This window comes from Polyodon spathula, chromosome 8 (assembly GCF_017654505.1).
Source record: "Polyodon spathula isolate WHYD16114869_AA chromosome 8, ASM1765450v1, whole genome shotgun sequence".
In the NCBI taxonomy this organism is placed as follows: domain Eukaryota; kingdom Metazoa; phylum Chordata; class Actinopteri; order Acipenseriformes; family Polyodontidae; genus Polyodon; species Polyodon spathula.
Window position 1 is genome coordinate 50,913,579 of NC_054541.1, and position 14,120 is coordinate 50,927,698.

The 14,120-nt window shown below is 46.0% G+C and overlaps 1 protein-coding gene across 2 annotated transcripts in view; it reads left to right on the forward strand.

Annotated features, from left to right (window-relative positions):
• Positions 1 to 3,018: 3,018 nt before the first annotated feature.
• The window catches only part of LOC121320133 (LHFPL tetraspan subfamily member 3 protein), a 70,043-nt gene continuing 58,941 nt past the window's right edge, over positions 3,019 to 14,120 (forward strand). The window contains exon 1 of one of the 2 annotated variants that reach the window (XM_041258390.1): positions 3,019 to 4,676. In XM_041258390.1, the coding sequence (XP_041114324.1) occupies positions 4,250 to 4,676 (427 nt within the window). In that variant the 5' untranslated portion in view covers positions 3,019 to 4,249. The remainder of the gene's footprint in view (positions 4,677 to 14,120) is intronic. The other variant, XM_041258391.1, reaches the window with a different exon arrangement.

Consider the following 14,120-nt stretch of genomic DNA (forward strand, 5'->3'; position numbering starts at 1 on the left):
CCCTGCACTTTCATTAGCCCCCGAGGAGGCAGACCGCTGGGGATACTGCAGCATTTAAAGGGAGTGCTGAGGTCAGGGTTTGGGGCTACTGCAAGGAGTGGCTCAGTGGTTAGAGTGCTGGCCTGCAGGGTGGAAGGCAGTGGGTTTGAGTAGCTCAGTGATTAGAGTGTTGGGCTGCAGTGTGGAAGGCAGTGTGTTTGAGTAGCTCAGTGGTTTAGAAAGTGTTGGGCTGCAGGGTGGAAGGCAGTGGGTTTGAGTAGCTCAGTGATTAGAGTGTTGGGCTGCAGTGTGGAAGGCAGTGGGTTTGAGTAGCTCAGTGATTAGAGTGTTGGGCTGCAGTGTGGAAGGCAGTGGGTTTGAGTAGCTCAGTGGTTAGAGTGTTGGGCTGCAGTGTGGAAGGCAGTGTGTTTGAGTAGCTCAGTGATTAGAGTGTTGGGCTGCAGTGTGGAAGGCAGTGGGTTTGAGTAGCTCAGTGATTAGAGTGCTGGGCTGCAGGGTGGAAGGCAGTGGGTTTGAGTAGCTCAGTGATTAGAGTGCTGGGCTGCAGTGTGGAAGGCAGTGGGTTTGAGTAGCTCAGTGGTTAGAGTGTTGGGCTGCAGTGTGGAAGGCAGTGGGTTTGAGTAGCTCAGTGGTTAGAGTGCTGGGCTGCAGTGTGGAAGGCAGTGGGTTTGAGTAGCTCAGTGATTAGAGTGCTGGGCTGCAGTGTGGAAGGCAGTGGGTTTGAGTAGCTCAGTGGTTAGAGTGCTGGGCTGCAGTGTGGAAGGCAGTGGGTTTGAGTAGCTCAGTGGTTAGAGTGCTGGGCTGCAGGGTGGAAGGCAGTGGGTTTGAGTAGCTCAGTGGTTAGAGTGCTGGGCTGCAGGGTGGAAGGCAGTGGGTTTGAGTAGCTCAGTGGTTAGAGTGCTGGGCTGCAGTGTGGAAGGCAGTGGGTTTGAGTAGCTCAGTGGTTAGAGTGCTGGGCTGCAGGGTGGAAGGCAGTGTGTTTGAGTAGCTCAGTGGTTAGAGTGCTGGGCTGCAGTGTGGAAGGCAGTGGGTTTGAGTAGCTCAGTGGTTAGAGTGCTGGGCTGCAGTGTGGAAGGCAGTGGGTTTGAGTAGCTCAGTGGTTAGAGTGCTGGGCTGCAGTGTGGAAGGCAGTGGGTTTGAGTAGCTCAGTGGTTAGAAAGTGCTGGGCTGCAGTGTGGAAGGCAGTGGGTTTGAGTAGCTCAGTGGTTAGAGTGCTGGGCTGCAGTGTGGAAGGCAGTGGGTTTGAGTAGCTCAGTGGTTAGTGCTGGGCTGCAGTGTGGAAGGCAGTGGGTTTGAGTAGCTCAGTGGTTAGAGTGCTGGGCTGCAGTGTGGAAGGCAGTGGGTTTGAGTAGCTCAGTGGTTCGAGTGCAAGGCTGCAGGGTGGAAGGCAGTGGGTTTGAGTAGCTCAGTGGTTAGAGTGCTGGGCTGCAGTGTGGAAGGCAGTGGGTTTGAGTAGCTCAGTGGTTAGAGTGTTGGGCTGCAGTGTGGAAGGCAGTGGGTTTGAGGAGCTCAGTGGTTCGTGTGCAGGGCTGCAGGGTGGAAGGCAGTGTGTTTGAGTAGCTCAGTGGTTCGAGTGCTGGGCTGCAGTGTGGAAGGCAGTGGGTTTGAGTAGCTCAGTGGTTAGAGTGCTGGGCTGCAGTGTGGAAGGCAGTGGGTTTGAGTAGCTCAGTGGTTAGAGTGCTGGGCTGCAGTGTGGAAGGCAGTGGGTTTGAGTAGCTCAGTGGTTAGAGTGCTGGGCTGCAGTGTGGAAGGCAGTGGGTTTGAGTAGCTCAGTGGTTAGAGTGCTGGGCTGCAGTGTGGAAGGCAGTGGGTTTGAGTAGCTCAGTGGTTAGAGTGCTGGGCTGCAGTGTGGAAGGCAGTGTGTTTGAGTAGCTCAGTGGTTAGAGTGCTGGGCTGCAGTGTGGAAGGCAGTGGGTTTGAGTAGCTCAGTGATTAGAGTGCTGGGCTGCAGTGTGGAAGGCAGTGGGTTTGAGTAGCTCAGTGATTAGAGTGCTGGGCTGCAGTGTGGAAGGCAGTGGGTTTGAGTAGCTCAGTGGTTAGAGTGCTGGGCTGCAGTGTGGAAGGCATTGGGTTTCAGTAGCTCAGTGGTTAGAGTGTTGGGCTGCAGTGTGGAAGGCAGTGGGTTTGAGTAGCTCAGAGATTAGAGTGCTGGGCTGCAGTGTGGAAGGCAGTGGGTTTGAGTAGCTCAGTGGTTAGAGTGCTGGGCTGCAGGGTGGAAGGCAGTGGGTTTGAGTAGCTCAGTGGTTAGAGTGCTGGGCTGCAGTGTGGAAGGCAGTGGGTTTGAGTAGCTCAGTGGTTAGAGTGCTGGGCTGCAGTGTGGAAGGCAGTGGGTTTGAGTAGCTCAGTGGTTAGAGTGCTGGGCTGCAGTGTGGAAGGCATTGGGTTTCAGTAGCTCAGTGGTTAGTGTTGGGCTGCAGTGTGGAAGGCAGTGGGTTTGAATAGCTCAGTGATTAGAGTGCTGGGCTGCAGAGTGGAAGGCAGTGGGTTTGAGGAGATCAGTGGTTAGTGTTGGGCTGCAGGGTGGAAGGCAGTGGGTTTGAGTAGCTCAGAGATTAGAGTGTTGGGCTGCAGTGTGGAAGGCAGTGGGTTTGAGGAATTCCTGGAAAGCAAAAACATAATTTGGAAATACAAATAATATCTGCTTGCTTCCTCGGCTGTAGCAGAGCGTGGTTGTGTTGTGTATAACCCTTTACTGCAGCACGTACAGTAGTATATTGCATATTTACAAGCAGGTTTCAACACAGCACGGGTCCCACAGACAATGAAAACAAACTGGGGGAAACAAGGTTGTAGTTTCCAGTCAAATTAAACATGAATGTGGGACACTGCAGCTTCAATGACTATAGGTGTTCACTATAACTCCAAAACTACGTACAATACATATATATATATATATATATATATATATATATATATATATATATATATATATATATATATATATATGATCCACACCAGACACAGACACAGACACACACACACCTTGTCAGAATGCGCCTGTTTGGTTTACGTATTAATTTTAATTATTGGCGTTCTTAGCAGCCAGTAGCCACCATGTTGTTCAAGCAGCATGCTGGATCTTCAACTGAAGGCAGCCTTTTTGTTGGATGCCTTTAACAAAAATGCAATTTCAGCGGCATAACTTTGGTTTCCATCTTGCACCGGCGCTGAGCACACCCGAGGCTGCGGCTCTCCGCTTGCAGGAATCGCGCAGTGAGCGCTGGGGAGCGAGCAGTGTCGCACACAGGAGCCGAGCAGGAGGGGAGGCTGTGCGCTGCATCTGAAACTAAGCATGCTTTATCTGAGCAGAGACACATAGATGACACCGTGAAGAAAACCGGAGAAGATTTTTCAATTTTCGGTGTTGACGCGGTTACAGACAAGGAGCCGGAGAGAGGCAATGGATTTTATTTATTTTTATGTTGGTTTCTGTTTTAGTTTTTTTTCTTCTTCACTGAAGAAATGCACTGCTGCTAATTTTAATACATGCTCTGAATACATTATATTCTCGATAATGCAAAGAGGGCTTTAAACAATAATAATAATAATAATAATAATAATAATAATAATAATAATAATAATAATACAGAAACGAGACCTGCTTTTTGATATTTTATCGCCATTTTTGTATCAAATGTGTGTCATCGGAGACTGAAGGTTGTTCAAAAGAATGATCTCCGTGGCAACGGACTGCAGTTTTCTCCTCTAATCCGGAGGTAAAATCCGGTGTTTTAATTTGACTTCTCCCTCACGTCATAGCGAAATGCAATAACCTGGATATTGTAGCTAAAAAAAAAGCATTTCATTGGGGTTATTCCTGTGTTTGCAGTCCACATTTTCCGAGGTGTGATCTGATATTCTCTTTACAGCAGCCGGGTCAAATGGCGTGTTTCAATTACACAGTTAAACATTAAACCAGAAAGCAGATGCTGTGACAGGATCGCAAACACCGAGAGAGAGAGAAAGAGAGAGAGCAGCTGGGATCTTCGTCTAATAATAAACACTGAGAACGACCACGAATTATAATTTGAAGGAGAAAGAGAAAATGACGGATTTCTCTCCTTATTTATTTACTCACTTGACTGAGGAAGCGATGTGAATTGCTTCTCGCACAGTTAATTGCTGTTGGTGATTAATAATAATATTAACAGAAATAAACGGGTGTAAGGACGCACGCGGCAGGTATTTCATAATCATAACGACATTATAAATATTGATAATCACACTGACAGTAACAGCCGCGTTAGAGATGGTGCCCGGCACCGCCGCAGCCATGCTACCAGCACAGGACGCTGCGAAGATTTACCAAACGAACTACTTGAGGAATTCCCGGGCGATCGGAGTCCTGTGGGCGATTTTCACCATCTTATTCGCCATCGTTAACGTGGTGTGTTTCATAGAGCCCTACTGGATCGGGGACGGAGTGGACACGCCGCAAGCCGGCTACTTCGGCCTCTTCCACTACTGCATCGGGAACGGGATCTCCAGGGAGCTGACGTGCCGGGGCAGCTTCACCGACTTCGACACCATCCCCTCCGGCGCCTTCAAAGCGGCCTCGTTCTTCATAGGGATGTCCATGGTGATGGTCATCACCTGTATCGTCTGCTTCACCCTCTTCTTCTTCTGCAGCACCGCCACTGCCTACAAGATCTGCGGCTGGATGCAGCTGACGTCCGGTAAGTGCTAGCGCATCGTGTTAGGACTAGGATCCGCAGCACTGTCCCGAGGTGTGTGTGTGTGTGTGTGTGCAGTGGGACCCGCATTGCCCTGCCTGGCGCCTCGATATCTACAGGGAGCTCCTGCGCCTCCGCACAGCAGCAGCCTGCTTTGTGGAATTCGTGCATCAGCGCCCAGGTGCGAATACAGAGCCGCTGAGTGCAGGCAGCACAGCCAGCGTATCTTAGGGTTACCGTTCATTAAGAAATATAATAATAACAACAATAATATTCCTGGACCCCGGCATTGCAACACAATGTAACACTTTAAACAGACCCGGGATTGTAACACAATGTAACACTTTAAACAGACCCGGGATTGCAACATCATGTAACAATTTAACACAATGTAACACTTTAAACGACCCGGGATTGTTGAAAATTGTCAGATTTGAAAATTGCAAGCAAAGCATGCTGTCATCACACCCGTGGCCATGGCTTGTGATAGGAGTATGATGATGTGCTGGGTGCTGTCTCTCCAGGACCCTCTTGTGATAGGAGTATGATGGTGTGCTGGGTGCTGTCTCTCCAGGACTCTCTTGTGATAGGAGTATGATGGATGTGCTGGGTGCTGTCTCTCCAGGACTCTCTTGTGATAGGAGTATGATGGTGTGCTGGGTGCTGTCTCTCCAGGACCCTCTTGTGATAGGAGTATGATGGTGTGCTGGGTGTTGTCTCTCCAGGACCCTCTTGTGATAGGAGTATGATGATGTGCTGGGTGCTGTCTCTCCAGGACCCTCTTGTGATAGGAGTATGATGGTGTGCTGGGTGTTGTCTCTCCAGGACCCTCTTGTGATAGGAGTATGATGGTGTGCTGGGTGCTGTCTCTCCAGGACCCTCTTGTGATAGGAGTATGATGATATGTGTGGGTGCTGTCTCTCCAGGACCCTCTTGTGATAGGAGTATGATGATGTGCTGGGTGCTGTCTCTCCAGGACCCTCTTGTGATAGGAGTATGATGGTGTGCTGGGTGCTGTCTCTCCAGGACCCTCTTGTGATAGGAGTATGATGGTGTGCTGGGTGCTGTCTCTCCAGGACCCTCTTGTGATAGGAGTATGATGATATGTGTGGGTGCTGTCTCTCCAGGACCCTCTTGTGATAGGAGTATGATGATATGTGTGGGTGCTGTCTCTCCAGGACCCTCTTGTGATAGGAGTATGATGATATGTGTGGGTGCTGTCTCTCCAGGACCCTCTTGTGATAGGAGTATGATGATATGTGTGGGTGCTGTCTCTCCAGGACCCTCTTGTGATAGGAGTATGATGATGATGTGCTGGGTGCTGTCTCTCCAGGACCCTCTTGTGATAGGAGTATGATGATGTGCTGGGTGCTGTCTCTCCAGGACCCTCTTGTGATAGGAGTATGATGATGTGCTGGGTGCTGTCTCTCCAGGACCCTCTTGTGATAGGAGTATGATGGTGTGCTGGGTGCTGTCTCTCCAGGACTCTCTTGTGATAGGAGTATGATGATGTGCTGGGTGCTGTCTCTCCAGGACCCTCTTGTGATAGGAGTATGATGATGTGCTGGGTGCTGTCTCTCCAGGACCCTCTTGTGATAGGAGTATGATGGTGTGCTGGGTGTTGTCTCTCTCATAAGAACATAAGAACATAAGAAAGTTTACAAACGAGAGGAGGCCATTCGGCCCATCTTAGGAGTTTGGTTGTTAGTAGCTTATTGATCCCAAAATCTCATCAAGCAGCTTCTTGAAGGATCCCAGGGTGTCAGCTTCAACAACATTACTGGGGAGTTGATTCCAGACCCTCACAATTCTCTGTGTAAAAAAGTGTCTCCTATTTTCTGTTCTGAATGCCCCTTTTTCTAAACTCCATTTGTGACCCCTGGTCCTTGTTTCTTTTTTCAGGCTGAAAAAGTCCCTTGCGTCGACACTGTCAATACCTTTTAGAATTTTGAATGCTTGAATTAGGTCGCCACGTAGTCTTCTTTGTTCAAGACTGAACAGATTCAATTCTTTTAGCCTGTCTGCATATGACATGCCTTTTAAGCCCGGAATAATTCTGGTCGCTCTTCTTTGCACTCTTTCTAGAGCAGCAATATCTTTTTTATAGCGAGGTGACCAGAACTGCACACAATATTCAAGATGAGGTCTTACAAGTGCATTGTACAGTTTTAACATTACTTCCCTTGATTTAAATTCAACACTTTTCACAATGTATCCGAGCATCTTGTTAGCCTTTTTTATAGCTTCCCCACATTGCCTAGATGAAGACATTTCTGAGTCAACAAAAACTCCTAGGTCTTTTTCATAGATTCCTTCTCCAATTTCAATATCTCCCATATGATATTTATAATGTACATTTTTATTTCCTGCGTGCAGTACCTTACACTTTTCTCTATTAAATGTCATTTGCCATGTGTCTGCCCAGTTCTGAATCTTGTCTAGATCATTTTGAATGACCTTTGCTGCTAAACAGTGTTTGCCACTCCTCCTACTTTTGTGTCGTCTGCAAATTTAACAAGTTTGCTTACTATACCAGAATCTAAATCATTAATGTAGATTAGGAATAGCAGAGGACCTAATACTGATCCCTGTGGTACACCGCTGGTTACCACACTCCATTCTGAGGTTTTTCCTCTAATCAGTACTTTCTGTTTTCTACATGTTAACCACTCCCTAATCCATGTACATGTGTTTCCTTGAATCCCAACTGCGTTCAGTTTGAGAATTAATCTTTTGTGCGGGACTTTGTCAAAAGCTTTCTGGAAATCTAAATAAACCATGTCATATGCTTTGCAATTATCCATTATCGATGTTGCATCCTCAAAAAAATCAAGCAAGTTAGTTAGACACGATCTCCCTTTCCTAAAACCATGTTGACTGTCTCCCAGGACCCTGTTACCATATAGGTAATTTTCCATTTTGGATCTTATTATAGTTTCCATAAGTTTGCATATAATAGAAGTCAGGCTTACTGGTCTGTAGTTACCTGGTTCAGTTTTGTTTCCCTTTTTGTGGATCGGTATTACGTTTGCAATTTTCCAGTCTGTCGGTACCACCCCTGTGTCAAGAGACTGCTGCATGATCTTGGTTAGCGGTTTGTAAATTACTTCTTTCATTTCTTTGAGTACTACTGGGAGGATCTCATCCGGCCCAGGGGATTTGTTTATTTTAAGAGCTCCTAGTCCCTTTAACACTTCTGCCTCAGTTATGCTAAAGTTATTTAAAACTGGATAGGAACTGGATGACATGTGGGGCATGTTGTCAGTATCTTCCTTTGTAAAAACTTGTGAAAAGTAATCATTTAACATATTTGCTATTTTTTTTTCTTCCTCTACGATTTTGCCATTTGTATCTCTTAAACATTTAATCTCCTCTTTGAATGTTCTCTTGCTGTTGTAATATTGGAAAAACATTTTGGAATTGGTTTTAGCTCCCTTAGCAATGTTCATTTCTATTTCTCTCTTGGCCTTTCTAACTTCCTTTTTGACTTGCATTTGCAGTTCTGTGTACTCTTTCTGTGTACTTTCTTTTTGGTCCTTTTTTTAATGCTCTGTAAAGTGCCTTTTTTTCGCTGAATATTTTTTTTAATTGATCTATTAAACCATTTTGGCAATTTAGTTTTACATTTAGATTTGTCTACTTTAGGGATATAATTGTTTTGCGCCTCTAGTACTACGTTTTTGAAGAACAACCATCCTTCTTCTGTGGGTGTTTTCTCTATTTTACTCCAATCTACTTCTGTTAGTCTCTGTTTCATACCTTCATAGTTTGCTTTTCTAAAATTGTAAACCTTAGCTTTAGTCTTTACTTTTGAGGATTTAAAAAACACTTCAAATGAGACCATGTTGTGGTCTGAGTTTGCCAGTGGTTCTCTGACCTCTGTTTTAGTTATTCTATCTTCGTTATTTGAAAAGACTAAATCAAGGCATGCCTCCCCTCTAGTGGGTGCCTTCACAAATTGTGTTAGGAAGCAGTCATTTGTCATTTCCACCATTTCTATTTCATCCTTCGCGCTACCCACCGGGTTTTCCCATTTTATTTGGGGGAAGTTGAAATCCCCCATTAGTATGGCTTCTCCTTTGCTACACACATTTCTAATGTCATTGTATAACAGATTATTGTGCTCACCGTCTGAATCTGGCTGTCTATAGCATGCTCCTATTATTATGCCTTTTGAATTTTTGTCTGTTATTCTGACCCATATTGATTCGGTTTTATTTTCTTTGTCCAGGTTTAACACCTGGGCTTCAAGACTGTTTCTTATGTATAGCGCTACCCCTCCTCCTCTTCTGTCCTGCCTGTCTTTCCTATACAGTGTATACCCACAAATATTATATTCGTCCCCATCACTCTCAGATAACCACGTTTCTGTAACACCTATCACATCATAGTTACCTGTTAGTGCAGTAGCTTCAAGTTCTAGAATTTTGTTTCTGATACTTCTAGCATTTAGATAAATACATTTAATGGTTGTCTTACCTGAGTTGTTGTTCTTGTTTTGATGCGGTCTCCCTTCTGTTTTTTTGTTGATTTCTCCCCCCTTCCTTTCTAGTTTAAATGCTTCCGAACCTGCTCGAGGATCTTTTCTCCAAGTAGACTAGTTCCCTTGTTATTTAAGTGCAGTCCATCCCGTCTATACAGATAGTCCTCGTTGTAGAAAGTGGTCCAATGATCAAGATAGGTGAAGCCTTCCCGTGTGCACCACGTCTTCAACCATTGGTTTTGATTTATTATTTCCAGCTGTCCATATGGTCCTTTGCAAGGTGCGGGTAGTATACCAGAAAATACCACAGTTTTGGTTTTCTCTTTTAATTTCCTTCCTAGCTCTCTGAATTTGTTTTGCAGGGATTTTGGTCTGTCTCTTCCAATGTTGTTTGTACCGATGTGGACGACTACTACCGGGTCGTCTCCTGTTCGTTCTAGGAGCCTGTCCACGTTCTCAGTGATGTGCTTGACCGAGGCTCCCGGAAGGCAGCACACTGTTGTAGTAAGGGGGTCCAAACTGCGAACTGAACTTGCTGTGTTTCTCAATATGGAGTCCCCAACAATCATGACCTCCCTTCTTTTTGCTGTCTGGTCACCACTGTCAATGGGGTCCTGGATGTTGTTCTCTCCAGGACCCTCTTGTGATAGGAGTATGATGATGTGCTGGGTGCTGTCTCTCCAGGACCCTCTTGTGATAGGAGTATGATGATGTGCTGGGTGCTGTCTCTCCAGGACCCTCTTGTGATAGGAGTATGATGATGTGCTGGGTGCTGTCTCTCCAGGACCCTCTTGTGATAGGAGTATGATGATGTGCTGGGTGCTGTCTCTCCAGGACCCTCTTGTGATAGGAGTATGATGGTGTGCTGGGTGCTGTCTCTCCAGGACCCTCTTGTGATAGGAGTATGATGGTGTGCTGGGTGCTGTCTCTCCAGGACCCTCTTGTGATAGGAGTATGATGGTGTGCTGGGTGCTGTCTCTCCAGGACCCTCTTGTGATAGGAGTATGATGGTGTGCTGGGTGCTGTCTCTCCAGGACCCTCTTGTGATAGGAGTATGATGATGTGCTGGGTGCTGTCTCTCCAGGACCCTCTTGTGATAGGAGTATGATGGTGTGCTGGGTGCTGTCTCTCCAGGACTCTCTTGTGATAGGAGTATGATGGTGTGCTGGGTGCTGTCTCTCCAGGACCCTCTTGTGATAGGAGTATGATGATGTGCTGGGTGCTGTCTCTCCAGGACCCTCTTGTGATAGGAGTATGATGATGTGCTGGGTGCTGTCTCTCCAGGACCCTCTTGTGATAGGAGTATGATGATATGTGTGGGTGCTGTCTCTCCAGGACCCTCTTGTGATAGGAGTATGATGATATGTGTGGGTGCTGTCTCTCCAGGACCCTCTTGTGATAGGAGTATGATGATGTGCTGGGTGCTGTCTCTCCAGGACCCTCTTGTGATAGGAGTATGATGGTGTGCTGGGTGCTGTCTCTCCAGGACCCTCTTGTAAATGAAATGCACTTCTCAATGAGTTCTTTTCGTGGAATCTCGTTCAGTGAAAACCCTCTCTATAGTTTAAATTTGAATACATTACAAGCACAGATAGCTAGCTGTTATAATGCCAGTGAAACGTGAATATCCTTGTGGTTACACAGTGAAGTCATGCCGTGTTGCCCAGAAAGGTAAACGTGTGCTGATTTGCGGCTGCTGGAGTTGCAGATGTGATAATCAGGTGTTTTTGACCCGCTTCATTGGGGAAGCGTGCTTGTACCGTATTCGAATAAGAGCATGTGCTTCTTCCTATTAAGTTTTAATAATATTCCGTGCTTGACGTTCCCGATTGCTGGCAGAATGGATGGATTTGCTTCCTGTTTAGACTGCCGGCTGCAACATTCATTTGTCTTCAGAGAGCGCTTTTTGTTGAAGATGCATTGGTATAAATTAAGTGTTGCTTGACAGTTTTGAATTAAAATGCATTTTCTTCCTCGACTGTGATATGAAAATGATACGAGATAACTATTGCATCAGCAGCAGAATAGATCAGATGCGTATTGATATTATTATTGTTGTTATGATGATGATGGTTATTAATATTCTTGATTCATTCATTCTCTCGCTGAAAGGTTTAGAGAAGGCTGAGAAGTAAAACCGGAGTCTTCAAGTTAGACCGAGAGGAGTTCTCCTCAAAATGGAGGCACAGGTTTGGCACTTTGAAAAAGAAAAATATGGCACAGCCTCCACAGTGTCTGAGGATGTGCTGGCTAGACTGAGGCAGTCAGCTGTAGACGCTCCCTCTGTGAGTGAGAGACACAGAGAGACGGCGTGCTTGTTTCCTGTAGGAATAGCACAGGCAGTCTTGCCAGCATATTGATTCCTCAGAGAGACGCACTCATGAGATGTTACAGCACAGCCGACACAGGTGTGCAGTTAAAAGGGTTGGGTGCTGTTTTCATTAACAAACAAGAACAGCATCTGTACTATTTCAATGTATCACTGAGGAGCGTCTATAACCTGACAAGTCTTTAGCAGATCCTCAGAAAAATCAAATCAAAATAAACTATAGATCACTGTAGAAAAGCAACAGGATTGTTTTCATAACCTATAGATATATCTATAAATCACACTTGCTTGCTATAGTTATCTGTTATGGATTTGTGTTGATTTATATACTGTATTGTTCTCCAAACCTGGCAATGTATTTCTTTAATTGTATGTGGATTTTCTATAATATCTATAGATTCCTATAGGGCTTGTTTCTAAGGGCAGAGTTAGCTGACTGAAGCTGAAATATTACACAGCAGTACTCTTGGTACTGTAGAGCACACTGTGATCCTGCACTGGATTACCTGCCTGGTGTGTACTGGCTCATTGCATTACAATACCATTCACTTTGTCGACATATATCATCATGTTCTACGCTCACCCTCCTCTGCTGGCATTTGCTGAGGCCCTGTTATAAACTCATACACCTATTTCTTGACACAGAGGTCTGCAGCAAACACTGCCAGTAAAGCAGCTACAGTCAACAGGGTTACAATGGTAGGGTTTTTTATCCAAACCAAATATGTATAAATACCCTGTATGTGGAGAGCAAGTTTTCCCAGAAGAACAGTCATCTAAAAACCTTTCCTGCCTGTGCACTGGAAAGCAACGGCAGACTGAAATGCACATTTAAGTCCTGACTCGGGCCAAGTCCTGGAATGGAATGGCCTGGATTTGGAATTTCAAAACTGTTGCCTGTCACAGTCATCCAGCTTCATTACTGTACTGGTGTGTGTGTGCGTGCGTGCGTGTGCGTGTGCGTGTGCGTGTGCGTGTGCGTGTGCGTGTGCGTGTGCGTGTGTGGAACTGGTATGTAAAGTGTCTTCATAGTGAAAGTGCAGTGCAGGTGTGCGATTCACTTCCCAGACCCCTGGAATCGCCCATGACCTCTATATGTACAGCAAGGGTTGTTTTGTCTGTGAGTGCTGGGAGTGTGGCTCCCATTCTCTCTGGCTCCAGACAGTCTGAGTGACAGTGAATGCGTCCCCTCTCCCCCGGGGCACTCCTCAGTCGCTTGGGTCATGTCTGTTTTTGCTGCAGTGCTCTCACTGCCCCATGTGGAAGTGATGTGTGTACAGGGAGATCTCTAAGTGACAGACTGCTCCTTCATCTGCACTGCCTGCTAGACAGGAGAAGCCGCTCTGCAGATAAATTACTGCCTTGTTTAAGATGAGACTGGTTACCCTGTGGGCTAGAAGGGTGGGGTAGGCAAGCTCCTGGTTTAAAATGTGGAACTTGGGATAAAGGATCTAATTGGGATACGATTATATTAATCGCTTTACCGCTTTGCTTTTGATTTGCATTTAATGTTCTGTTTTGCTGTGGAAGTAATTTAGTACAAATGTGTTTTGCTCTTTTTATTCTGGAGCTTTATTAAAGCAGATTTACATACTGCACAGAAATACCAGCTTTGAAAATCAGATCCAGTGGGCTGTACAATAGGCTGGAGGTTTAGTTTAGGGTATGCAGTATTTATTGCCCTTTGAACCCCACTCAGACAGACCCCTTTTTAATCAGAAGGACACCCTACAAGTTCAACAATAGCCGCAGCTGGTTTTCGTTGCTATTCATTCCACTGCTAACACAAAGTGAGTGGGTGGGACATTGTGGTCTTCATTTTTCTGGAAGTGGTTATTGCCCAGTCACGCTGACCGCTGTAAATTGCCGTGACTGACACAACAACAGATACCCAGGTGCATTGTAAAGAAAGAAAGCACCACCAATGCTATCTGTGTCTCCAGGAAAGACTGAGACAAATATAACGCAACCCTTTCCAGGTTGTAAGACGGTACAGTCATGGCTCCTATTTGCCCATTAATGCCATTACACTAGCGCTTGTATTCTCTATAAGACAGAACCCAAACTGCATGGCCTCTTACCCGTGGCTCCCTACTACAGAATTATAAAGAGGGAGCCCAAGATCTCACTACAATGAGAATCTCATACACACTGACAGCCCTGGTCCAGACCCCAGGATCTCACTACAATGAGAATCTCATACACACTGACAGCCCTGGTCCGGACCCAGTACCAGCTGTACTGGTGACCAGGGGCCCAGCTTGTCACAGTGAATCTGGCTCTGCTCCCATCTGACAGGAGAAGGGCACTTTAACGGCCTGGAGCAGGTCCAGAGTGTTAAACTGGGAATGGGAGCAGCTGTCTGTGCTTAGCAGGGGCTTGGAGGGGCAGGCAGGCTGGCTGGAAGCACAGGAGGAGGACTCTCAATGCCAGGGAATGACCCTTTAAGATGGAGGCTAAAATTAGTGACGAAGTGCCCACTCCTGTGTGTATTTTCTTTTATATGTTGTGTGTTGTGTGTTAATGTTGGTGTATAGTCATTGGTACACGGGATAAAAACGGGTCTGTATAATACGAGTGTTTAAAATGTATATTTGTATTTTGTTACGAGGATTGAACAGCACTTCACGTGCAA